This window comes from Vulpes lagopus, chromosome 23 (genome assembly GCF_018345385.1).
Source record: "Vulpes lagopus strain Blue_001 chromosome 23, ASM1834538v1, whole genome shotgun sequence".
NCBI lineage: Eukaryota > Metazoa > Chordata > Mammalia > Carnivora > Canidae > Vulpes > Vulpes lagopus.
Window position 1 is genome coordinate 47,677,662 of NC_054846.1, and position 25,569 is coordinate 47,703,230.

At 53.2% G+C, this 25,569-nt stretch overlaps 2 protein-coding genes across 3 annotated transcripts; both read left to right on the forward strand.

Annotated features, from left to right (window-relative positions):
- Positions 1 to 108: 108 nt before the first annotated feature.
- IPO13 (importin 13) lies at positions 109 to 20,568 on the forward strand. The gene is made up of 20 exons (XM_041738530.1): positions 109 to 931; positions 2,666 to 3,402; positions 8,925 to 9,065; positions 9,172 to 9,313; positions 9,401 to 9,567; positions 9,776 to 9,896; positions 9,977 to 10,124; positions 10,558 to 10,739; positions 10,846 to 10,872; positions 11,053 to 11,187; positions 11,388 to 11,531; positions 12,871 to 12,951; positions 13,747 to 13,884; positions 14,059 to 14,155; positions 17,079 to 17,131; positions 19,357 to 19,423; positions 19,512 to 19,570; positions 19,724 to 19,813; positions 20,121 to 20,302; positions 20,394 to 20,568. The coding sequence occupies exons 1-20, from the start codon at positions 848 to 850 to the stop codon at positions 20,488 to 20,490; spliced, it is 2,892 nt and encodes a 963-aa protein (XP_041594464.1). The 5' UTR covers positions 109 to 847; the 3' UTR covers positions 20,491 to 20,568.
- A 2,077-nt stretch (positions 20,569 to 22,645) lies between these two features.
- Positions 22,646 to 25,484, forward strand: DPH2 (diphthamide biosynthesis 2). 2 transcript variants are annotated; one of them, XM_041738531.1, is made up of 6 exons: positions 22,646 to 23,122; positions 23,326 to 23,438; positions 23,702 to 23,925; positions 24,122 to 24,799; positions 24,883 to 25,059; positions 25,141 to 25,484. In XM_041738531.1, the coding sequence occupies exons 1-6, from the start codon at positions 22,976 to 22,978 to the stop codon at positions 25,263 to 25,265; spliced, it is 1,464 nt and encodes a 487-aa protein (XP_041594465.1). In that variant the 5' UTR covers positions 22,646 to 22,975; the 3' UTR covers positions 25,266 to 25,484. The 2 variants fall into 2 exon arrangements, with proteins under 2 accessions (XP_041594465.1, XP_041594466.1); XM_041738532.1 differs by lacking the exons at positions 22,646 to 23,122; positions 23,702 to 23,925 and having other exon boundaries at positions 23,360 to 23,438.
- The last annotated feature ends 85 nt before the right edge of the window (positions 25,485 to 25,569 follow it).

Consider the following 25,569-nt stretch of genomic DNA (forward strand, 5'->3'; position numbering starts at 1 on the left):
GCGCGGGCCGGCGCGGGGACGGGACCAGGGACCCGGAATGAGTTTCCGCGCAGTTCCGCTGGGCCGGGCCGGGCTGGGCCGGGCCGGGCCGGGCCAGGGCAGGCGCGGGGGGAGGGCGGCGCCTGAGGCGGCGGTGCGGGGGACAGGCGCCGGGGGCAGCCCGCGCCTCGCCGAGGTCCCCGCCCCGTCCCGGCCGGGCCGGCTCGCCTGTCAGTCACTGGGGCGGCGGCGGCGGCGGTAGCGGGGCCGGAGCCGGGCGGAGGGGAGAGCGCGGGCCGGGCCGGGCGGAGGGGACCTGCCACCGCCCCTCAACTCCACGGACTCTTCGCCGCAGACTCGCGAGGCTGCAGCCCTGCGCCCCGTCGGACGCCTCCGTAACCCGCGGAGGGCTCGCTCCCCCGTCACCCCCGCCCCGTGACCTCCTCGCAGGACCCGGCAGCCCGCTCACACGAGGGTGTTGTGGGTACAGGCCGTCGACCCTGTGACCTCCCCCGGGCCCGGGGCTCGCCCCCCACCCCGGCCTGCCTTCCCAGGGACTCCTGCCTCGTAGATTGTGCGGACAGACCCGTGACCTGCCGCCGACACCCCGCCTGCGGACTCTTCACTGCCGGCCCCTCCCCCAGGCCCCCTCGGTTGGCCTCCCCCTGCGAACACCCCTTTGGGCGTCTGGCAAGCCCCCCATCCCCGCCCGAGGTGGGGCGGCCTCGGCAGCCATGCCCGCCCTGGGCCCCCTGGCACGCCGCCGCTTCCTGGGCACCCAAGCCGGGGTCTAGCAGGGGGCCAGCAGCCAAGGGGCTGGGGCCGGAGGCAGGTCGGGGTCCACCTCCCTGCCGGGGAGGGAGCAAAGATGGAGCGGCGGGAGGAGCAGCCGGGGGCTGCAGGGGCTGGAGCAGCACCAGCCTTGGACTTCACTGTGGAGAACGTGGAGAAGGTACGAGGGCCCGGGGGTGGGCCGTCTGGTGACAGAGCAGAAGTCCTGGGGCCCGGCTCGGATGCCAGAGCCAGGCTTGGGCCGGCTGCCTGCTGGGCTGGTGCCCCAGGGCACCTGGCACTTGCTGCTTCTCTGAGTAGGGTGGACAGCAGTGTGGTGGCCTCCGAATGGGCTATTTTTGACTTTCCTTAGATATGGGTTCCCTGTGGGTACTCTAGGGTCTTGGGATGGTCCCTCCAGGGTGCGGATAGCCCAGACCTACAGCCAGCCTGGCTGTCCTCCAGCTCCATGGGAACTGCATGAGCAGCGCAGTAGGAACCCGGGAACCCGGGAGACCTACAGCTCAGTCCCCGGGAACCATACAGATGCTGAGCCATCCTGGACCTGTGTTGTGACCCAGCGGCTCAGGAGATAACCCGAGACTGAAACAGCCTGGGCTGTTTTCCCTTTTTCTTGGGGAAGGGTCCTTCTTGTGTTGGATAGAGGCCAGACCAGTCCTGGGCAGGCAGGAAGGGCTGGCCCCATTTGTTTTGTGCTGGGTCCAGGGGGTTCAGTCCTGCTGGCAGCTTCAGGGTCCCTTCCCTGCTCTCCTGCCCACACAGCCTCCTGTCATGGCCTCCCCAGGCTTTCCCACTGCCCAGGCTGTCTTCTTTGAACTGTTTCTCTGGCTCTTTTCTGTGTTCTGCCCCAGGGGGGCCTGGGATGCAGAAATGCCTCCCCACTGGGATGAATGGGAAGATTGGGGTACCGCGCAGGAAAGCAAGGAATGGTTGCAGATATTCATTTGTTATTCTTGAGCCCTTTTTGCCATACCACATGATGGGAATGCATCCTTTCTGCCTTGCTCTGCCTGCCTCAGCATCCCCGAGGGGCCAGACAAGGGACAGTAGCTGTAACTTGCCGTCAGAGGTATGGATATGGCTAAGCCTACATGGATGGATCCTGCTTAGGGAGTCAGAGTCCTGACCTGGCTGTTCCACCCCCTGGGACTGGGCGGTGTTGGCATGGTGGCGTTCTCTTCCATGTGCTACCAGGGAGACAAACCACTGTGTTCTTGCCATGTGAAGTCCCTGTGGAATTGGGACCCTGGAGATTTGGCTAGTTGAGAGCTCCAGACAAGACATTTGCCAGGGCTCCCGGCCAAGACTTCTTCACTAGCTTTTTGGACCCTCACATATGCTCTCTGAGGGGTGTCCTCACCCTCCCTTCCAGTACGTCTCTGGCCTACGGCCGCCTGGCAAAGTCTTAGTCCTGCTCAGATTTCACACTGGCTTTGGTGTCAGCATCTGGAGTGACCTAGGGATGATCCTGGGGGAGCTGAATAGGACTCTTGGAGTTGATGGGAGCAGCTGTGCCTGGGAGGGTCACAGCCCCTCAGGCTGTTCCATGCTCTTTTCAGGCTTAGCTTCATCCCTTTGGAGCCATTCCTTCAACCTGGGCCTTATCCTTTACCTCAGGTGCCTCCCCTTTGGAGAGCTCAGCCTCCACTTTTTCTGCTTTCCTATGGAGGTTCACTCTCTGGCCCATAGTGTTTTGCTATAAGAGGAAGAGAATATGGCAGAGCGTGGGCAGAATTCAGGCTCTCAAGATGTCAGTAGGACCCTGGGCCCTTCCTGCTGAGCCCCTCGGTCAGAAACAGAGAGCAGACTTGCAGGACCAAGTCATGCCCTCTGTTCTGGGCTCTGGCAGGACCCAGAGTGGCCAGCACTTGCTCAGTCCTGTGCTGTCCTGCAGGCGCTGCACCAGCTCTACTACGATCCCAACATTGAGAACAAGAACCTGGCTCAGAAGTGGCTGATGCAGGCCCAGGTCTCCCCACAGGCCTGGCACTTCAGCTGGCAGCTACTGCAGCCCGACAAGGTGCCTGAGATCCAGTACTTTGGGGCCAGTGCCCTACACATCAAGATCTCTCGCTACTGGAGTGACATTCCCACTGACCAGTATGAAAGTCTAAAGGCACAGCTCTTCACCCAGATCACCCACTTTGCTAGTGGCTCCAAGATTGTGCTGACTCGGCTGTGTGTGGCGCTGGCCTCCCTGGCTCTCAGTATGATGCCTGACGCTTGGCCATGTGCTGTCGCAGATATGGTACGGCTCTTCCAGGCTGAGGACTCACCGGTGGATGGCCAGGGCCGATGCCTAGCCCTACTGGAGCTGCTGACAGTGCTGCCAGAGGAGTTCCAGACAAGCCGTCTGCCCCAGTACCGCAAAGGCCTGGTGCGGGCCAGCCTGGCAGTGGAGTGTGGGGCTGTCTTCCCATTGCTAGAGCAGCTGCTACAGCAGCCCAGCTCACCCAGCTGTGTGCGTCAGAAGGTGCTCAAGTGCTTTTCCAGCTGGGTGCAGCTGGAGGTACCACTGCAGGACTGTGAGGCGCTCATTCAGGCTGCCTTTGCTGCTCTGCAGGACTCGGAGCTCTTCGACAGCAGTGTGGAGGCCATTGTCAATGCCATCTCGCAACCTGATGCCCAGAGGTGAGCTGGTCCCCATCTTCCCAGAGAAGGACAGCTTGTGTGGCCATCCATCCATCCATCCATCCATCCATCCATCCATTCAATAAACACTAATTGAGTGCCTACTGCATATGAGGTCCTATGCTGGAGATACACAAGGAGGCAAACAAGACACGGTCCTTATGGTTCAAATAGGGAGACAGACAACTAACCATCCAACGAATTATTCATTACAGTATTTGACTCTTTCTTCTTTTTCTCTCAACCAATCAGTCGCCAAGTCCTGGCTGTTCTGCTCTTGACCATATTGCAAATCTATTTTTTCCATCTCCACTGCCACCACCCTAGTCCAAGCTGTCATCATCTCTCTCCCCAAATTACTGCAGAGCTTTTTCACTAGTCCCCTGGTTTTTACTCTTGTACCCTTTATTGCACACCCAGCAGCTGGAGTGATCTTTTGGAAATGAGCGAGTTTGTCCTTTCTGTTCAGAACTCTTCAGTGGCTTTTCACAGTTCTTAGGATGAAGTTCAGAATCCTTAATGTGATTCACAAAGCAGCTGCACAGTATGGCTAACCTCTAGCCTCTTCTCATGCTATGCTCCTTTCTTTACTCTCACACAATCTTTTCAGTTCCTCGAATGTCCCATGTTCCTCCTAGCCTCTGAACCATCACATGTACTTGACATATCATCTCTACCTCAGCTGAAACTTCTCTTTCTTGGGAAAGCCATCAATGATTTTTAAGACCAACTTTGGTCTTTTTTATTATTTTATCTCAGAGCTCTTAGTGTTTTTCCTTCTTAGCCCATAACACAGTTTCATTGTAAATTAGTGTATGTTTCTCCATTGGTTTCTCAGCTCTGTGAGGACAGGCACTGTGTCATTTTATTTTGTCACATTATGCCTGGCAGCATTTGGTAGCATTCAGTATTTTTCAAACAGATGAAAAGTAGGAGTTGCCTGAGTGGCGAGAGGTGGGAGTGGGGTGGGAGAGACCAGGGGAGGAGTGAGTGTTCCAGGCTTCAGGAACTAAAGCAGGGGCATGGCCTTGGTGGGCAGCACCATAGTTACCTACAAGGACCTGAAAGAAGGTGAATATGGTGAGGTGTTTGTGCAAACGCTTGTTGAGCACCTGTGTTGAGTGCCCGGTGCACAAAGTTGAATGGGTTGACTTCAGCAGGCCAGAAAGTCACAGTCTAATAATAGACATGTAAAGGGCAAGTATGGTCAATGAGATGAGTGCTATAATGGAGAAAGTGGGGAGATGTAAGCCCAGAGGAGGCATTTAACCCCGTCTTAGGGTCGTGAAAGGCTTCCCAGAGGAGCCTGAGCAAGGAAAGGGCACAGAGAGGGCCTGGTGAGTGGTGATGCTTAAACAGCATGGTTTAAGGGCCAGTTGTGGGAGGTTTGGGTCCAGATCATGCAAGACCTTGTCAACCAGGCTTAAGATTTTGGTCTTCATCCTGAGGAGGATTAAAGTTATTAAAGAATTTTAAGTAGAGAAAATGGCATAATGAGATTTTTAGTATAAGTTGGATTGGCCAGGGCAGGACTGGAGACACCAACACTTCAGAGATAGGGTGCCTGAGTGGCTCAGTCATTTGAGTGCCCAACTTTTTATCTCAGCTCAGGTCTTGATCTCGGGGTCATGAGTTCAAGCTCTGAGTTAGGTTCCACACTGGGCAAGGAGCCTACTTAAAAAAAAAAAAAAAAAGGAATGAGAGATGGGGCTTCAGAAACCCTTAATAGAGTTGGAGGGGAAAACACTGAAAGAGATAGCTTCAAAGAGTGGTCAATGGCTCCAGCCTTGGCATTAGTCACCTCTGACTTTTGAATCCCAGATGGTCCACTCACTACATCTGAGACCTTGGATAAGTTACTTTTAAACCTCAGTTTCCTCATCAGTAAAATGTGTGTGATCATATTGACCTCACAGAGCTGTAAAGGCTTAAATAGGATAGTGTGCACAGGGCCCCTGGTACTCTATAAAGAATATTTTGGTATGAGGATCAAAGAAGAGAAGGTCTGTGAAAGGTTTCGTGTGGTTCCTGTACCCCCCATAAACAGCACTTGCTAGTATTTGGTATTGTTACTGCATTGGCAGTTAGTGTATCTTTCCTGTGGTTTCCCAGATTTTCCAACTCAAGGTGGGTACCAAGTCTGAGGTCTAGCCTTCCTTGGCAGCCTGAAGCTCGAGTGCCAGCTGGGCTCGGACAGTTGGTGGCCAAGGGGGGATTGCCCAGGGCCACTGAATGGGTGATATGGGGTGTCCTTGGATACACCCAGGTTTACCTGCCCAGCCAGTCTTGAGGGCTCTGGCAGGTAATTGATGCCTCTTTTCCGCTGAACGAATGAGCGAACAAGGAGCCAGTGAGGGAACCCACAGCCTCCTGAGCGCCCATTGGCTGCAGCCCCCATGGTTGCTTAGCAACTCTCCCCATTTTCTCAGCTCTCCTCCCGGAGCTCTAATTGCAGGTCTGGGCTGAGCTCAGTGTGAGTGGCAGCCAGCAAGTCCCAGCAGCCCTGCCCTGGCAGCTTGAGCTGACCAATGGAACTAGGCCTCTTGAACCCAGTCTCAGCCACGGCCTTAAAAGACATCCTCGCTATCTCCCTCCCCCAAACCTAGAAGCCTCTGGAAGCCTCAGACTTGCCCTCTGTCTACTCACAGTTCTTAGGAGCAGGTGCCCAGCTGGTAGGAAATCTAAACAAGGGCTTCTCCTATTGGTGGGCTGCACCTAGCCTGGTGTCAGAGTTTGGGCCTTGCTCTGTTGAGTCAAGTTTCCTAGACTTTGGCTTGAGAAAGTCACCTGTGGTTTTGAGTCTTGGGGCATCCAGCCACTCTCTTCCCCAGGTGTCCTGACATTGGCTCTCCCCTTGGCTAAGCTTGCACTCAGGGCCCCTCATCCCTGCTCTTCCACAGCTGCTGCTGCTTGCGCAGCTCCCTCTCCGTTGGTTTTCTTTTTCTTGAAATGTGTTTTTAATCTTGGAAAAGCTTTTCACTGGGGGCTGGGGGAAAAAAGAAGGTGAATTAAACAGGCTCTTGGGGGGCTCCCATCAGTTAGAATTTGAGATACGGACTGAGATTTGCATAGATCCTTTGGGGAAATTCAGGTTGGGCCCTCAAAGAGCAATCCTGCAGCAGAAGCAGCTACCTCAGCCTGGAATTTGTCTCTAAGTTGCTATATGACCTTGAGTAATACTCTGAGCCCTTCTGGACCATATTGTCTGTAATTTAGCCTATTATGCAACTCAAACGTGACAAATCAAGAACCCAGTGAAGATTGGGGTACCTGCTGTGTACATCAACTTTGGCAGGTGTGAAGGAGCCATGGTAGGGATGCGTTGGGGATAGAGCACTACTTCCTGCCCCCATCTCAGCTGCTGGGGAGCTCGCAGGCCATGGCTTTGGCCCTGCCCCTGCTCTTTGTGCCGGAGTCTGGCCTGAAGGTGCCCATTGTCTGGTGGTGCGGCCTGTGTCAGGGTCATGAGACTGAAGCTATCCCAGCTGTCTCCAGGCAGCACACTCTAGGGCTGTCTCTGGGTTGAGGGTGTCCTGGTGTGGACACCTTGTCCCACCAGAATAGAGATTTGGAGAAAGCCATTATCCCTGGCTGCTTGCCTCTTGTTTTCATCCTACCCTTGAGGTTATGAGGCTATCTGCCTAGCACTCTGCTTAGGGCAAATGCAGATAGAACTCCTCTGGCCCATCAGTCCCCCTGCCTCTCCACAGATTGCTCTGGTGACACTGTGATTGGTAGCAGAGGGGTCTCAAGCATCTGATTCTGCCACCCCCTAAGAGCATCACTTCCTCTGACTAGTCTGATCTCCACAGAGCAGGCCGCTGGGGAGGGGTACAGAGAGATTGAGGTAGCAGTCTCTCCATCTCCTTTGTATACTTCACTTCCCCTGCTCCCCCTTTAAAATCATTGTGCTTCAGGACTCTGACTTGGACCCTCCTTTTTCCCATTCAGTGCTTGCTTCCTGGGCAATGCTCATCTACTCCCATAGCTTCAATTACCAGCTGTTTGCCCATGACTGTGTCTCTTGCTCTGACTTCTCCCTTGGGCTTCAGGTTTTCATATCCAACTCTCTGGACACTTCTATTTGCAGATCTCACCAGGTACCTCTGATTCAACATGCCTGACACTGAACTTAGCACCTTCTGGCCTCCCATTACATTTATTACTCTCACCTTCCACCCATTCCTCTTGACCTCAGTAAATAGCTCCATCATCTACTTAGTTGTTCAGCCAGTAACCTGAGAGGTGTCCTTAATTCTTCCCCATTGTTATATCCAGTTAGTCATCAAGTCCTGTCCATTTTGCCTCTTAGCTGTCTCCAGGTTCATCATCTATTGCTCTCCCTTCGTACTGCCACCGGAGTACATAGGAATTAGGATTTGGTGGTAGGGAATGGAGTGGACTGTGGGGATTGCTGTCAGTGCCTCCTGATGTCTTTATTAGGGCTCCTAAGTCTGTATTAACTTCTCTGTCTCCCATCCTTGTTCAGTCTCCCTTAACAGCATCTGTGTTAGTCTCCTAGAGGACCTATAATAAAGTACTGCACACTGGGTAGCTTTAAACAACAGAAATTTATTGCCTCATGGTTGCAAAGGCTAGAAGTCCAAAGTCAAGGTGTTGGCTTCCTCTAAAAACCTGTAGGAGAACCAAACCTTCCTCACTCCCTCCTAGCTTCTGCTGGTTTGCTGGCAGTCTTGTTCCTTGGCTTGCAGTTGTATGACTCCAATCTTTGCCTTTGTGATCACATATCATTCTCCCTGTAAGAGTCTGTGTTCATGGTTGTTTTCATATAAGAATACCTGTTATAGGGGGATCCCTGGGTGGCTGAGTGGTTTAACGCCACCTTCAGCCCAAAGCGTGATCCTGATCCTGGAGTCCCAGGATCGAGTCCCACATCAGGCTCCCTGCATGGAGCCTGCTTCTCCCTCTGCCTGTGTCTCTGCCTCTCTCTCTCTCTGTCTCTCATAAATAAATAAATAAAATCTTTAAAAAAATAAAAAGAATACCTGTTATATTGTATTAGATTCCCCCCCACTCCCCGCACCCTGCCATGACCTCATCTGCAATGACCCTGTTTCCAAATAAGATTGCATTCTGAGGTTAGGACTTCAACATATCTTTTTTGGGGATACAGTTTAGCCCATAACCGTCTGCCCTCTGCCCCCCCCCCCAAATTTATGTTCCTCCCACATGCAAAATATGTATATCTCATTCCAACTTCCCCAGAAATCTTAAGCCATGCTAGCATCAACTATAAGTCTAATTTGAGGACATAATTCAACCCATTCAACGCTGGCCTTCTCATACTTCCTTCCTGGAGTTCTCCTGGAGGTCCCTGACTTAAGGGTTTTCCTGATATGGGCAGCATCAAAGCTGCCCTATAGGCCCTGACCTCTTCTTTTTTGTTTTGGGTTTAATGTGGGGTGGGTGCTTTGCTGGCAGACAGAGAACGTGCCTCTCTCTCAAAGCTGGTGGGGGATAGGCAGAGGGCTCTGATGAGTCTCCTTACCTCATGCCTCCAGGTATGTGAATACACTCCTGAAACTCATCCCACTGGTGCTGGGACTGCAAGATCAATTGCGACAGGCAGTGCAGAATGGGGACATGGAGACCTCCCATGGCATCTGTCGCATTGCTGTGGCCCTGGGCGAGAACCACTCCCGGTAAGGAGTGGGGCAGCTGAGGGTGGGATAGGGTCCTCTAAGAGGTAGAGTTATGGAGTCCTACTGGGGGAGGTGGAATGACCTTACTATACCTCCTCCTTCCAAGGGCCTTGCTGGACCAAGTGGAGCACTGGCAGAGCTTCCTAGCCCTTGTCAACATGATTATGTTCTGTACTGGCATCCCTGGCCACTATCCTGTCAACGAGACCACCAGTTCCCTGACCCTCACCTTCTGGTACACGCTGCAGGTGTGTCTGTGTGAGCTCTAGTAGGATTAAGCTGTAATGATAGGGCCTAGTGCCTCGATGGCTAACTTCCTTCCCTGGCTCTCTCAGGATGACATTCTGTCTTTCGAGGCAGAGAAGCAGGCTGTGTACCAGCAGGTGTACCGGCCAGTCTACTTCCAGCTGGTGGATGTACTTCTGCACAAGGCTCAGTTCCCTTCTGATGAGGAATACGGATTCTGGTCCTCAGACGAGAAGGAGCAGTTCCGAATTTACAGGTGATGGTAGCAGGCCAGTCCTACCTCTAAATAGAATCCTGAAATAATGAAGTCAATAAGAGGAGGAGCCCAAGGCCAGGCTTCCTGAATCCTGGGGCTCCTTTCCCTATTCTCTAGGCACTTTTACAGGGTTGTGAGGGAACTGGGTGGGCTCCTGGGCTTGGGGGCAGGATCCGGGCATTATATAAGGTCTTCATCTACTTCTTAGGGTGGACATCTCAGATACGCTCATGTATGTGTATGAGATGCTGGGGGCCGAGCTGCTCAGCAACCTCTATGAGAAGCTAGGCCGTTTGCTCACCAGCTCAGAGGAGCCCTACTCCTGGCAGGTATTTCCCAAGCCTGATTCCCTTAGCCCTCCCCCAAACTGCCCTTCCTCAGGCAAGCCAGTGGCACCCTCTTTCCTCAGCACACAGAGGCCCTGCTCTATGGCTTCCAATCCATCGCAGAGACCATCGATGTCAATTATTCTGATGTGGTGCCTGGGCTCATTGGCCTCATTCCACGGATCAGTATCAGCAACGTGCAGCTGGCGGATACTGTCATGTTCACCATTGGTGAGACCTGGCACATACCCATGAGCACATTTCCAGAGCCACAGGCACCCATCCCCAGCCACAGTCAGCCTGCTGGTTCCTGTCCAAAATGGGAAAGACACACATGCCCACACACACACACACACACACACAATCAGCATGGCAGCCAACTGACTGTCCTGGCACATCTAGGGGTCCTTCCCACAGTGTTCTGAGCTGCAATTCAGTGAGGCTGGTTTGCTGTCAATGGAACAGCAGCACTAGGTCTCTTCTGAGTAACTCATTCCTGCTTCTCAGCTATAAGGCTCCTATTTAAGCATGTGCATGCATATCTCCCTATTCAGTACGAGGGCTATAACTTGATCCTGCCAGAAGCTCTGCCTACCTCACAGGGACATAGTACAAAGCCAGCCTGGCCTGCCTCAAATATCTCCCATCTTCCTTCTTCCTCCAGGAGCTTTGTCTGAATGGCTGGCTGACCACCCTGTCATGATCAACAGTGTTCTGCCCCTCGTACTGCATGCCCTAGGCAATCCTGAGCTCTCTGTCTCTTCTGTATCCACCCTCAAGAAGATCTGCCGAGAATGCAAGTATGACCTGCCACCCTATGCTGCTAACATCGTGGCTGTCTCCCAGGTATGCAGGGGCTGCGGTGGGGCTGGGTCTCAGGGCACATTGTCATGTGGAGTCAGGGCTCCTCTCCTGACTCCACTGGTACCATATTCCTTTTGTTTACCTCCAGGATGTGCTGATGAAACAGATCCACAAGGTGAGCCCAAAAGTTTCTAGAGGATCCTTGGGGATATTATGGAAATCTGCGGAAATCCTTTTCTGCCTTTTTCTACCCCTTGTCTTTTATTCTGTTCTTGGAACCTTCCCTCAAGAGGTTCATTCTTCCTACCCATGACGAGATGTGTCCAGGATTGACTCTCCATGTTCTGCTCCACAGACAAGCCAGTGCATGTGGCTGATGCAGGCACTGGGCTTCCTGCTGTCAGCCCTGCAGGTGGAGGAGATCCTTAAGAATCTGCACTCACTTATCTCGCCCTATATCCAGCAACTGGAGAAGCTGGCAGAGGAGATAGTGAGTGAGCTGGGGTGTGTGTGTGTGTGTGTGTGTGTGTGTGTGTGTGTGTGTGTATGTGTCACCAGAGGGCAGGGGTGGGCTCCCCTTTGTGTGGGCTGTGGCTGTCAGGGCATAGGGTTGGAGTTGGCAGTCAGGGCTGGGGTCAGGGGCCAAGCTGGGGCCGGGAGATCCAGAGCTTGGTTTGATTTTCCCCATAGCCTAATCCTTCCAACAAGCTGGCCATTGTCCACATCTTGGGGCTTCTCTCCAACCTCTTCACCACACTGGATGTCAGTCATCATGAAGATGATCATGAAGGCTCTGAGCTCCGGAAGCTGCCAGTGCCGCAGGGACCCAATCCCGTGGGTGATGTTGCCATTGTCCCACCCCCACCACACACCCTGTGGGAATGTCATTGTTTCTCCCCAACGTTATGGGTAATATTGTCATTGTTCCCTTGGCCCCATGGGGCATGATACATTTAGTCCTCTGACCCCTGAATGACCTTATCATTGCCACTTACTTTATAGGGAGTGATGTCATTGTCTCATCCAACCCTGTGGATGATATGGTCTTTGTCCCCAGTCCAACCAGGGTAATGTCATTGTGGTTTCTCCACCCCATGGGAGACACTGGCATTTTCCTTCAGCCTCCTAAGTGATGTAATTATGGGCCCCTGTTTAACCCCCTACTTCTACTTCACTATTCACTGTCCCCAGCAGGCACTGGGAATGCTTACATGCTCTACATGTAATAGTTCTTGCCTTTGAGTTGCTCCCTGTCTAGAGGAAAATACATATAAACAGATTGTCACAAAGCAATGTGATAAGAACTGTGGTAAGCTCAAGCACAGGGGTGTTGGGGTGGCCACTTACAAGCTGTTTGATCCGGGGCAAGCCTCAGCTTCCCTTTCAAAACTATGAATGTCAGACTGGCTGGCTTGTTCATCTCGTAGAACTATGCTGGATGGCATATGTGGTCTTGAGTGAAAGTACTTGGCACACTGTAAAGTTCTGTAGAAAAGTGAGAGACTGTTTGGATCACTGTTCCCACAGTTTCTCCTAGAGAAAAGGAAGCCACAGTATCCTGGCTCCTCTCCTCGACTCCTCACCTTAGTTTCACGTGCCCTTTTGGCTCTAGACCAAACTTGGGCCAGCGTCCTCCCAACAGAGCCCCTTCTCCTTCCATGGTAGTCATTGTCCTGCCTTCCCTCACCTCCTAGGACCTCAGTCTGCTCTCTGCTCCCTCTACCATATATGTGCTACCATATATGTGCTACCATATGTGTGCATCCCTTTGGACTCTCCACCTTAGGCCTAGGGTCTCTAGATGACACAGCATCTCTACTTCTTCAGGGGCTAACCCAAAGGCTTTTGGCACTAAAAGGATTTTTCTGAGCAGAAATGGATAGGGAGTGATTTTTTTTAAAGGTTACAGTTTTGGTAATTTTCTGAAGCCCTCATAGTATCCCTGCTTTGCACTTTGACGCTTCCTATAAAATGATCCCTAGAATTCAGAATATCCTCTTTCATTCATGAGGATTTCAACAAACCACTCCTTCCCCCAAGGTCCCATCCATTGAGTCCCCAATGTCCAGTCTAGGGTAATAGGTTTGAACTTCTGGCCTGCTTCGTATTATCAGGTCCATCATGGGTAGGTGAGAGTGATGGCGGGGGCATCTCACTTATTCTGTGTCTTCAGGTGGTTGTGGTGTTGCAGCAGGTCTTCCAGCTTATCCAGAAGGTGCTGAGCAAATGGCTGAATGATGCCCAGGTGGTGGAGGTAAGCCTCAGTCCTGCTCTCTGTCCTCATGGTGACTTTGCTTAGATATGGAGCAGGACGAAGGTGTTGCTGCTCCAGCTTGGCTTGCAATGGTCTGGAGAAAATAAAGGAAGTGAATCCTGCCCTACAGGTACAAGGAATCTTTTGGGAAGACATTCAGAACTTCCCAATATCACAAGAAATGCTTCACTGAAGAACTGTGATGTTGGGTCTATGACAGTCAGGGGTCCGCTTTGTAATCAGAGACCTGCCTTTGGTCCCTTTTCAATTCAGGATTTTCTTGCTTTTGCCGCTCTCTGAGAGGAAATGGTGGAGATGTAAGTAGCAAGACTTGAATTGCAAAGTTCTATCCTGTGCCGCTGTGAGAAGGGCATTTTTGCCTCCTGCCTTTCAGGGTGAGGGTCAGACTTGTTTACCTTTCAGGGTCAGGCCAGGGTTATAGGTAAGGGTTCCTCCTTAGGCCTCCTCTGTGCAGGGCCTCAGTTCTATTCCAGCTGATTAGGACCTGCTAACCAAGGTCCCTTTGCTTTCTTCCTTTTCTCTTTATTTTTTTTTTTTTCAATTGAAATGTATCTGATGTTTAACATTGTTTAAATTCAAGGTGTACAGTATGTGGATTTGATGCAATTCTACATTATAATATGATTACCGCTGTATGATAATTAACACCCCTATCAAGTCACACAATTATAATTTCTTTTTAGTGGTTGGAATAATTAAGATCTAGTCTCTTGGCAAGTTTGATGATCGTAATAGTGTTGTTTATCTCATTTGTCCCTTTGCTTCCTTCCCAAGGCGGTGTGCGCTATCTTTGAGAAGTCCGTTAAGACGCTGCTGGATGACTTTGCCCCCATGGTGCCACAGCTGTGTGAGATGCTGGGCCGGATGTACAGCACCATACCCCAGGCCTCTGCTCTTGACCTCACTCGACAGGTAGGCCTTCTGACTGAGGCAGCAGTGTTCTAGATTTCATCCTAGTTAGAGATCTGACCCGGGGATGGGTGGGTGGGTAGAGTGGGGTGAAGGGCTGACCTGCATTCCAGGGATGCTGGCCAGTTCTTGATGAGACAGGGCCTCAGCTGACCAGCATTCCCTGCTTTGTTGTAGCTGGTCCACATCTTTGCTCATGAACCTGCCCACTTTCCCCCAATCGAGGCCCTCTTCCTGCTCGTCACCTCCGTCACACTCACTCTCTTCCAGCAAGGTAGGTCCTGACCAGGGTCTCTGCTGCTGCCGCCACTGCCACTGCCTCTGCTTCCCTGACTGGGGAGCCAAAGCTGCCCACTCTGTTCTCCTCTGTCCCCTGAGTTGCACATGGGACTTGGTGGGAAACTTACGGGATCAAGCACAGCACAACTGTCACCCTACAAATAGCTGACACCTTAGGTTGAAGTGGATAAGAGAGTGAATGATGTCTTCTACTGGCCTCCTGGACTCAGGGCCAGTCTTGATGTGGGGGAAGGTGGGGCCAGAGCTCTGAGGGACTTGGGGAACTAGGCTGGCTCCTTTTCTTTGGGATATAATGAAACTGGAAAGAGCATGGGCTTTGGAGTCAGATAGACCTAGATTTTAAGCTCATCACCACCAACTAGTTGTGTGACCTTGGGCAAGTCACTTACCTTTGCAGAGCCTTCGTTTCCATGTCTATGAAATGGAGATTTCATGTACGTGATAGAATTGTGATAGGTATAAAAGTAGCGTTTTTTTTGGTCCCCTGGCTTGGGGTTTTTGCACATGAAGTGTTCAGGGAGTGCTGGTTCCTTTCCGTACATTCTAGGCTAACACCCTATGGCTAAGGCCCCAGCACTCTATTTTCTGTGGCCCTCTGCCTGAGAGAGCTGGGAGCAGGGGGCTCCAGGCTTCTAACTTGGAAAAGAAATGGCGCTACTTCACCAGCCTCATGAGTCTTGCCTGGATTTGTAGTCATGGGTTGGGAGTTTACCAGGGATTTCAGCTGGAGCCAGAGTGCTCTCTGCTTCTGTCCTCAAGTGTGTGGTCCCATGATGTTGGCCTCTGCTCCAGTGGGCCATGGGTAGGTGCAAAGTGGGCAGAAACTTGAGCCAGAAACCGGATGTGGCCATCCTTAACTCCACCCCTCCCACTCCTCATACTCAGTCAGGAGCAAGTCTGGATGGTTCTGGCTTCTGATTATCCCTCCATCTGCCTACCTCTCCCCTCCCTCCATGACCACACCTCCGTGTAGCGTGTCTGGATCACCTCAGCCGTCCTCTAACTGCTTTCTCTGACATCTGCCCTTCTCCCCAGGCCATTCTGCACCCTGCAGGTGTAATGATCTTTAGACTACACACATCTGAGTATTTTCCCTCCCTGGCTGGAAACCCTTTCATTGTTCTCCATTGCCTCAGGTTCTCATCCCACTCCCACCCACATGATGCAGCTCCTGCATACTCCTCAGTGTCTTCTGCCAGCATCCCCAAGATACCAGCAGTCCAGCCACACTGACTTCTCCTTTCCTGTGTCCCATTTGATCCTCTGACTGGAATGCCCTGTGCCCTTTAATGGGTGAGCTCTCACTCCTCCATGCCTTACCCATGCATCAGCCCTGAGAGGCTTCTCTGGGGCCAAATTGGGTGCTACCGACTTCGTGCTGAAACTGCATCACATACGCCCTGCTGATATAGCACCAATCATACTCAGTAATTAGCTTTCATGTGTTTGTCTCTCTCCCTAGACTAAGCCCCTCAAAGGCAGGATTGAGTCTCTTCTTTCTGCATCCTCGGTACCCAGAACAGGGGCAGCATAGAGCAGATATCAGACGCTGTTGAAGAGAGGAGAGTGAGGCCTCTGCCCTCAGAACCTTTCTTCCTCACCGTCTGGGGCCCACTGCGAGCAGGGTGACTGCTGGACATCAAACATGCTGTCCACAGGGGGACCCCAGGCATGGGGCACATTGGGCCTCACTCTCCAGGACTTGAGTAACTCAGGGCTCAGATGTGAAGGAGATGGGCTTTATCAGTGGCTCCTCATAGCCTGGAGAAGGAAGCAGGAAAGAGATCATTATCTACAGTTGGGGAAACTGGGCATTTGTGGCTTGCACAAGATCACACAGCTCCTTAGTGGTGTTTCAGACAGATATTTGTGCAGCGCCTCCTCCTGAAAGTGGAACAGCCCAAGCAGGAGCTCCAGACACATACCTTGTCCTTGCTGCAAGTGTCAACAGCACTGGAGGCAGAGTAGTGTCCAACAGCAATCATATTTGTTGGGCTTGTTGGTTGTCTTGCAGGACAGGATGGCCCCCTTACCTGTTATGCTGTCCCAGTCTTCCCATTCCTTTCTCAGCCTCTGCCCTCCCACTACATCATGGGGTGATATGTTGACTGGTTTCCCTCTTTCTTTGTGTGTCCAGATTGGGGGAGCTGGTCTTCAACCCTGAGCCTGGCTCTCTGCTGAGTCGGTGTTCATGTGGAGGGACTTTGCTGGGTGGGGCTCTCATTTTTGGCCTCATGATACAGTTTCTTCCCCTAGGCCCTGCCGGCAGCTTGCCCAACCATCCCCACCGCATATTGGGCTCTGCCTAGCCAGAGAGGAGTCCTCTGGTTTAAGTGGACCCAAGTGACTCCTTTCCCTGGCCAGACCAAGAGCCCTAAGGCCATCAAAGCGAGAGGGCACGTGCTCAGGCCCTAATGACCTCACCTTTTCAGGCGAGTGGGGCGTCCGAGGGAGTTACCAAGGACTGCCTCCCACCATCCTGCTCTCCTCTTTGATGGCTAGTGTTGGGGAGATAAGTGCCAGGAGGCAGTATAGGGGCACCCCAGCCAGCCAGAGGCTGCAGCAAGAGTGTAGGGGTTGTCTCTTCAGCTCTGTGGAGTCCAACATTGCTCCAGCACCAAAGGATCACTTGGGGGACTGGCCTGAGGAGGAGTGGGGAGTAGGTGGAAGGCCCCTTGGGAGGGAGCTGGGGCAGGCCCGTCCTTCACTTTGCCGTCTCTTTCTGTTGGGCTTCTCCCAGTTCATGGTTTTTGTATGTTTTGTTTCTTTATCTTGCTTCCTGCTGCTCATGTGCCCCCACGCTGTCTCCCTGCAGGCTCTCAGTCCCACATAACTATATGAGGTTGAGTTGCTGTTTGTATAATTTTTTCTTAAGTTCCATCTTTATTATATTTTAGGGCCCAGGGATCATCCTGATATTGTTGATTCATTTATGCAACTCCTGGCACAGGTGTGTTTTAGTTTTATTCATTCACGTTCTGTTCTCTCTCTTTCTCTTTCTCTTATGTTGAAATTCAATTTAAGCCTATTTTTAGCTTTCTGTTGACAAATTTTTTTTCTGTTCAGTTGAATAGAGTTTCTTCATCTGTTTCCGTGGAAGTTGACAACCCAACATCCTCCTTTAGTGCCCCTTTGCCTCAACTAGCTCATTCTTCCACCAAGACCAGGGAGAGGCCATCCCGAAGGGAGGGAGCTGGGCTGGCCTGGGCGGGGGAGGGGGAGTAACTGTGCCCAGCAGCTCCTGTGCAGTTGGGGTGCCCGAGAAGTTCAGGGGTAAGATTGGAGTTGAAGGGCCTGGGGTTCATTGTCCCCGTGCTCCTGCCGGGAACTGCCTGCCTCAGTGCCCCCAGCCTGCTCTGAAGAGGTGGCCAGGAGGAGCTCTGAAGGGAGGGGCTGAAGATGAATGTGCTGGGGTGGAGCCCTGAGTCGGGCTGTCAGATGGGTTTGCTGCTGCTGGGGGGCAGGGTGCTGGCTCCATTGTGAGACTGCGTTGGGATGTGTTTGTGTTTGGTGTGTGTTTAAGTGTGTTGGACCTTATTTGTGTTTTGAGTTTAGTTTGGTCTGGAAACAAATCATGTAGCTGCTCTAAGTGGCATGTGTGTTGTATTGGGATAAATGTGTTAAGTGTGGGCACGTGCATTGATGAATGTTGTATGTTGATGTGCACTAGGCATTAATGGGGCTTGAACAGTGATATGTGTTGGAGGTGTGTGTATTGGACTGTGGGAGTGTGTATTTTGGTGGAGGAGTATATATTACGGTATCACTATGTCTGTATTAGAGGTTGTATGTTGTGGAAGATACATGTGTTGAGCTGTGGGGCCATGGGGTTAGTGGGGGGACAATGGGGGGTTCCTGTGGGTTGGGGTAAATGATGTGTTTTTTGCTTAATCATTCCACAAATATTTATTGGGTGTGTAATACATGTTTGGTATCTGCTAGATGCTGAGGATGTAATGGTAAGCAAAGGCAGGCACAGTTCTTACTCTCTTAGAACTTATAGTCTAGTGGGGGGATGGGGTGCAGGAGGAGGGGAGAATAGGGAGTATGTTCTGGGCCTGGATGGACACGTGTGTGGGTATCTGTGAAGGTGCATCTTTAGGGGTGAGGGCGTTGACGTGTGTGTTTGTGGATGGGTGTGTCGGGAGAGTACATGTGCTGGAGAGCTGGGTAGTCTGAAGGTGTCGGCATGTGGATGTGGCTGGGGGATTGGGGAGGTTTGGGGACCTGAATATGTAGCAGAGTGTGTTGCGAATGTGGGAAAGTATGTATAAAGGATGTGATAGAGGTGTGTTAGAGGGTAAGTAGGGTGTTTCCAGAGAGAGTGCTTGTGGCGGTGTTTGCGCATGAGTGAACATGGGGGAGTGGAAGGTATGTAAGGGGCTGGACGGTTAGGGGTCTACATGCTATGGCATTGGGGGGCTGCTGGGGAGCAGCAGTGTTTGATGACTGCTGGAGCTGTGCAGAGCATCTCCTGTGACCTGAGGATGTGCCATTCGTGTCCTGGTACCACTTGGGGTGGGCTCTCTGCCCCCTGTACTCCTTCCATTCCCCCCACATGGCAGCATTGACTCCTGGGCTGGGTGTGGCTGAGAAGGGCCTGGACACAGGGTATCCTGGTTGAATGGTGGGGCCGTGGCTCCAAGGCTCCTACCCTACTTTTCCTCTTCCTAAGCTGGAGGGTGTCTGAGGAATGCAGGCGGGATGTGGGAGGGGGGCTTTTGGACTGGGCTCCGCATCCAGCTGCCATCTCTTCTTCCTGCTGTCCTGTTAACAAATCCAGAGGGCTTTGACTGCCTCTGAATCAAAGCAGTCACTGCTGGCTATCTGGAGCCTGCAGGAGGTCTGGCCTTGATGGAGGGGAAAATAAAAGTGTTTTCTCAGGGAGTGACTTGGGACCCAAGCTTTCTGTATTGTGACACCCTCTCCAACCTCTCACACACACTTGTGCATTCATGTACACATACATGTACATAGCATCCCCTGGCTGCTCCCCTCCTGGCTGACTGAACTGTGGGGTGGTTTGGGTCTCCCAGAGATGGCTGGGTGGCTGATTTTGGCAGCCTGTACCTATGGTGCGTGAAGTTGGGGCCTGGGGTGGCAGGTGAGTGGGGGGTAGGGGGGATGGTCCTTGGAGCTGGTTGGGGCTGGGCTTACCAGCTCCACCTCCTGCAGGCTCTGAAGCGGAAGCCAGATTTGTTCCTGTGTGAACGATTGGATGTCAAAGCTGTGTTCCAGTGTGGTAAGTGGGGTCAGGTGGACAGGAGGGCCTGGGGCCCCCTCAGAAGGATCCTTAGGCCCCATCTGATCTGCCTCTGCCTCTCCCACAGCTGTGCTGGCCCTCAAGTTCCCCGAGGCACCTACTGTCAAGGCCTCCTGTGGCTTCTTTGTGAGTCCCATGCTGAGTCCTGAGCCCCCACCACCCCTATACCCAGCCCTGCCCTGCTCAGGACTCCAGAGGGTAGGGGTGTGGTGTGCAGGTCTTGTCCCCAGGGAGAATGGGGGAAGAGCTGAGGCTGACTGGCCTCTCCATCCTCTGTAGACAGAGCTGCTGCCTCGGTGTGGGGAAGTAGAACCTGTGGGGAAAGTGGTTCAGGAGGATGGCCGTATGCTGCTCATAGCAGTGCTGGAGGTGAGATGGAGCCAGTGTTTGGTGGGGGCTTGAGGGGGGTGGGGTAGCCCTCACTGCTGAGGCAGCTGCCCTTCTGGGAAGCTTGAACCTTTGGTTCCCTAAACTCTCTCTGATTCTGTTTCTTCATCAGTTAAATAGCTGACAGTTGTTAGGGTTGCTGTGAGGATCAGCTGGCTCTCAGAAAACAGCACTCACTTGCCATGTGCAGTTTGGCTGAGGAACTGTCCAGGAGTGGGTGGGGTGTGGCTAGGCACCTTTGCTGCAAAAGGGGCAAGGCCCTGGTATACTGAGAACCCATCTCCCTCAGGCCATTGGGGGCCAGGCCTCCCGCAGCCTCATGGACTGCTTTGCCGACATCCTATTTGCTCTGAACAAACACTGCTTCAGCCTCCTGAGCATGTGGATCAAGGAGGCACTGCAGCCACCTGGTTTTCCCTCTGCCCGCCTCAGTCCTGAACAGAAGGATACCTTCAGCCAGCAGATCCTTCGGTGAGCAGAGCTGGCGGGGCCTGGGCTTGGGTGCAGAGGAGGGGGTGGTGCTGGTGGATGGTACTAACCTGATCTCCCTTCCCTTCTTCAGTGAGCGAGTGAACAAGAGGCGGGTGAAGGAGATGGTGAAGGAATTCACACTGCTGTGCCGGGGGCTACATGGCACAGATTATACAGCTGACTACTGAGGGGCACCCCCCTGTCCCACCCACACCTCCTCCTCACCCCTCCCTATCCCCAAAGAGTAAACCTGGATCTTCACTGCATTGCTGTCTCTGCTTCCTTTCCTCTGCCACCGTCACATAACTGTGGGAAGGTCTGGGGGAAGGATGGAAGGATTTTTAGATCCAGGCCTTAATAGGGAGTTACGGGGCCAACTTCTAGATCCTAGAGTGGAAGGGGTTCCCTGTAGCCAAGCCTACTAGGCTGGAGCCATTCATAATACTGCCATTGCCGTTGGGTTGGAGTGGGACTGCAGTAGTATCAGCCACCTCCTCCCCTACTGCCACCCATTAAATTAGTCCCAGCATCCATGCATGCATACATTGATTTATGTGACATTCAACAATGCTGAGTGTTAGCCCCCTAGTTCTGCCTTGCTTTGTTCTGTCTGAACAAAGGCTGATCTAGTCCATAGCCACCATGTTAAACTCGGAGGATGGGACCAGTAAGGGAAGGATGCATGGAGGAACTTTCATTTCTGATGGAAATGGAAGGTTTCCTAGGTAGAGGACTTGGGACTTTTGGCCAGAAATGAGGTGGGGCGGGATCCAGCTAGGAGGGAAGAAATGATGAGTGGTTTTAAGTCCCAGGATGGGTTTCTTGTGTGGGGTTCTGGAGACCAAACTTGCACAGGGTTGGGGAAAGGTATAGAAAGTGGGGCTGAACATGTGTGAGAGGAACCGTGGCAGCCCCCAGAGGAAGAGGAACGCAGGATCTAGAACTGTCTTCATACCCAGGGCTGCCCACCTCTGTGGTACCTGACCCGCTCTTGGTTGGAGCTCAGTCAGGACCAGGGACAGCTCCTGGATGGCTGTTGCTCTCCCTCCCTGAGCAGGGTTCCCTCCTTTCCGTCTCCTTAGCCATAACTCCACCGCTGTTGCCTCTTATCCATCCCAGCTTTCTCCTCAGTAAGATCTGAAGAGCAGGACTCGGATCTCCCCATTTCCATTCCTGAACCTTGCATCTTCTTGGTGGGGACAGGAAAACTGGTTACTCCCACGTTTGTCTCTTTCCCTGTTCACTTCCCAATCTTTGCACAAAAATGGAGGAACATTCATTTTTCCCCCCATGTCAGCCAGCATCAGTCCCTCTTTTATATACCATATATCACCCCTGAGGCCACTCTGTCCCTTTTCCCTGCCCCTCCTTGGTCCCATTCTCACCTTATCCTTGATTTCTCACTTCTGGAGTATGTGGAAATGTTTCTTTTGAGTCCTTTACTCTTACTATATGGTATCCAAGCGTCTTCTTCCTCCCCCATCCCCTATGATCAAATGTGGCATATGTAAGCTAGAAGAACGAGGGAGCTGAAGCCTACTTTCTGAAGTCAGATCTGGGTTTGATATTGATTGTGCCACTGACTTGCTGTGTCTCACCAGGACTTCAGTGTCCTCATCGTAAAATAAGACAAAATTTTTTTTAGATTTTTTAAAAAGTAATTTCTACACCCACTGTGGGGTGCAAACCCACAACCCTGAGATTAAGAGTCACACACCCTCTACCGACAACCAGCCAGGTGCTTCTGGGACAATTCTTATTCCAAAGACTGTTAACTTTAAGAATGTAGTACCTGGTGAACAGTAAGTGCTCAATATTCGCCTGATTGACCGACTGCTGTGAGGATAACAGCAAATGCTTTCAGTATACATGATATTCGAAGACTTACTTTGTGAAGTTTTATATCTAGATTAACCCGATCCAGCAATCCTACAGCAATCCTAGGAATGTTATTGTTACAACCCCCACCCTGCAGATGAGGAAAGAGCCACAGAGATGTTGAGTAAATAGTAAGCACAATTTCCAAAGCCAGGCACTTCGGCACCTGAGTTGAAAATTATGCAGTGCACGTGAAGCGCTTAACAGTGTACGGCAGATGAGAGCTCAAACGACTATACTTAGTCGTGTTTTTTTTTTTCTGCTTTTTTTTTAAGTTGATTAACTTAATCTCAACCCCCAACGTGGGGCTCCAATTCACAACCCTGCAGTCAAGAGTCATACTCTTCTGACGGAGCCAGCCAGACGCCCGGAGAGTCGCTTGGAAGCGTGGGGGGGGGGGGGGGGGGGTTGAACCAGGACACGAGAGGCTGGAGAAGAAGGCCCGGGGAACTACAACACCCACAAGGCTCCGCGCCTTCCTCTGGGGAAGGACTCGGGCTCCGAGGCACGTCATTGGTTCTCTGTGGTAGGCCGGGCGGGGATTGGAGGGCGGGAGCAGTGCTGGCTTACGATTGGCGAGGCTGCCGCCGACCCCGCCTCAAGAACCCGGAAGTGATCCCGGGGCGCGTGGGCACCTTCGTAGCGGAGAAATGTGAGCTTGGACCCGTGCAGGCGAGGTCCGAGGGCTGCCCTCACTGGGTGACTGTGACTCAGCGAGGGCTGCTTTCGAGGACGCGGGGCCTGAAGCTGACCGAGGGACGTCCCCGCTGCTTCCCGCCACCCCGGCTGTGCCTCATGGAGTCTACGTTCAGCAGCCCCTCTGAGGCTGCGCTGCAGCGGGAGGCGGGCGCCCCGGGGCTGCTCACGCCCCCCGAGGACCTGGACCGCGTGTACGAGCTGGAGCGAGTCGCTGGATTTGTCCGCGACCTGGGGTGTCAGCGGGTGAGGGCAGGGAAGGGTGGCTCCCCTCGGGATGGGCAGTCGGGAAGCCGGATCTTGGGGTAACTTTATGGGGCGGGGGGGGCGGGGGCGTTGTTCCTCTGAGAGGAGGGGCTTTGAAGGCTAGGTAGGGACTCGGGGAAGGTTTTCTTGAAGAGGCGCTCTGGAGGAGAGGCTGTTCCTGACTCCGTGGCTTGTGCCTACAGGTGGCCTTGCAGTTCCCTGACCAGCTACTGGGAGATGCTGGGGCCGTGGCTGCACGACTGGAGGGGACCACGGGGTCGAAGATGTTCATTCTGGGCGACACGGCCTACGGCAGGTGTGGATTTGAGCTGGAGGACTGGGGGGTGGGGGGTGGGGGGAGGGTGTAGGTCTAGTGACCCAAGGCTCTGGGTGTTTCCCTTCTATGACCTTGTGTGCCCCCAGTGGCTGTGTTTTACCTTGATAATGCCTCCCTCCTCTTCTGATACTTGCTCTGCCGGATGACAGACAGTGTCTTCTTTTTCTAACGTCGTTTTCCCCACTGACATTTCACACTTCCAAGAAGGACGGTGAACTCTTCTCACTGTATTTTCCCTGCAGCTGCTGTGTGGATGTGCTGGGCGCCGAGCAAGCTGGAGCTCAGGCCCTTGTACACTTTGGCCCTGCCTGCTTAAGCCCTCCAGCCCGCCCACTGCCTGTGGCCTTTGTCCTCGGTCAGCGTCCTGTGCACTTGGAGCTCTGCGCCAAGGCCTTTGAGGCCGAGAACCCAGACCCCAAAGCTCCGGTGGTGCTGCTAAGTGAGCCGGCCTGTGCCCACGCTTTGGGTGAGGGTTTTTGCCTGTGCATGCAGGAAGGGTAGGCCAACTACTTTGTTCCTCGATAGTCCCGCTTCAGTACACTCCCAGAGAAATCTCGGGATATGGGCTTGATCCCAGTCTTTTGGGTCACATTCAGTCTCTTGGGGATGAAGGGGTTCCTGTTTAGGCAGACCCCAACTCTGACACCACCTCCTCCTTCCAGAGGCTTTGGCCACTCTCCTGCGCCCACGGTACCTGGACCTGCTTGTCTCCAGCCCAGCTCTTCCCTTGCCAGAGGGCTCCTGTAGTCCAGAGCCTGAGCCCCTAGAGCGTTTTGGCCGCCGCTTCCCCCTTGCTCCAGGGAGGTGTCTGGAAGAATATGGTGCCTTCTACGTGGGGGGCTCTGAAGCCAGTGCTGACCTAGACCCGGACCTGAGCCGGCTGCTTTTGGGCTGGGCACCAGGGCAGCCTTTCTTCACCTGCTGCCCGGATACAGGGCAGACTCAGGATGAAGGTGTCCGGGCTGGGCGGCTCAAGGCACGTAGACACTATCTGGTAGAGAGGGCCAGAGATGCCCGTGTGGTGGGGCTCTTGGCAGGCACATTGGGTGTGGCCCGACACCGTGAGGCACTGGCACACTTGCGGAACCTGACTCGGGCTGCAGGCAAGCGTAGCTATGTGTTGGCCCTGGGGCGACCCACGCCTCCCAAGCTCGCCAACTTCCCTGAGGTGGATGTCTTTGTGCTATTGGCCTGCCCTCTTGGTGCTTTAGCTCCACAGCCTCCTGGTGGCCTCTTCCGGCCTATCTTGGCACCGTGTGAGCTAGAAGCTGCCTGCAACCCCGCCTGGCCACCTTCAGGCCTGGCTCCCTACCTCACACATTATGCAGATTTATTGCCTGGTGAGTACTGGGGTACTGGCTGAGGTAGAAACACTTGGGGCATGGAATTGAGCCGGTATGGATCCCCTTTTTTTCCCTCCTAGGCTCTCCCTTCCATGTGCCCCTCCCACCACCTGACTCAGAACTGTGGGACATCCCAGATGTGTCACTCATTACTGGGGAACTCCGACCCCAACCTGCATGGAAGCCATCAAATGATCCTGGATGTTTGGACCTGAACTTGCGGCCCCAGCTAGAGCTGGCTGAGAGCAGCCCTGCAGGTAAGTGTGCCAAGTCTCTGTTCCCAGCTGAACTCTTTCCCCAGATTTGGCCCACTTGGCCTCAGTCCCCTCTCTCTGCAGCCTTGTTCCTTAGTTCCCGGAGCTGGCGAGGCTTGGAGCCCCGCCTGGGTCAGACACCGGTGACAGGAGCTGTGAGCGGAAGACGAGGGATTGCCATCGCCTATGAGGATGAGGGAAACAGCTGATACCATGTGAGGCCAGAGACACAGATGGACTTAAGAATTGATGCAAAGACCTTTAATGTTCCCTGCATCAACCTCACTCCTTGCCAGGAACCTTGAAAGAGCCTGGCTGCAGGGAAGGGCAGATAGCCCCTCACTGAGGAAGGGAGTCCAGCTCTGTCCTGTCCTGGCACCGGCACAGGGCTTAGCATATAGTGGCTTAATAAATGCCTTTTGGACTGATGGGATTGATTTGAGGCTTTCCTGAAGGTTTATTGGCTCATCTGTCCTCCTGGGAACAGCCCAGGACCTCTGGCCAGTCCCAGTT

Coding starts and splice junctions, on each gene's coding strand:
- IPO13 (XM_041738530.1), top strand. CDS start 848: ATGGAGCGGCGGGAGGAGCAGCCGGGGGCTGCAGGGGCTGGAGCAGCA. Junction 9,897..9,976: donor AGGAGCCCTACTCCTGGCAG/GTATTTCCCAAG, acceptor CTCTTTCCTCAG/CACACAGAGGCCCTGCTCTA. Junction 13,885..14,058: donor CTCTTGACCTCACTCGACAG/GTAGGCCTTCTG, acceptor GCTTTGTTGTAG/CTGGTCCACATCTTTGCTCA.
- DPH2 (XM_041738531.1), top strand. CDS start 22,976: ATGGAGTCTACGTTCAGCAGCCCCTCTGAGGCTGCGCTGCAGCGGGAG. Junction 23,123..23,325: donor GCGACCTGGGGTGTCAGCGG/GTGAGGGCAGGG, acceptor TTGTGCCTACAG/GTGGCCTTGCAGTTCCCTGA. Junction 24,800..24,882: donor TTATGCAGATTTATTGCCTG/GTGAGTACTGGG, acceptor TTTCCCTCCTAG/GCTCTCCCTTCCATGTGCCC.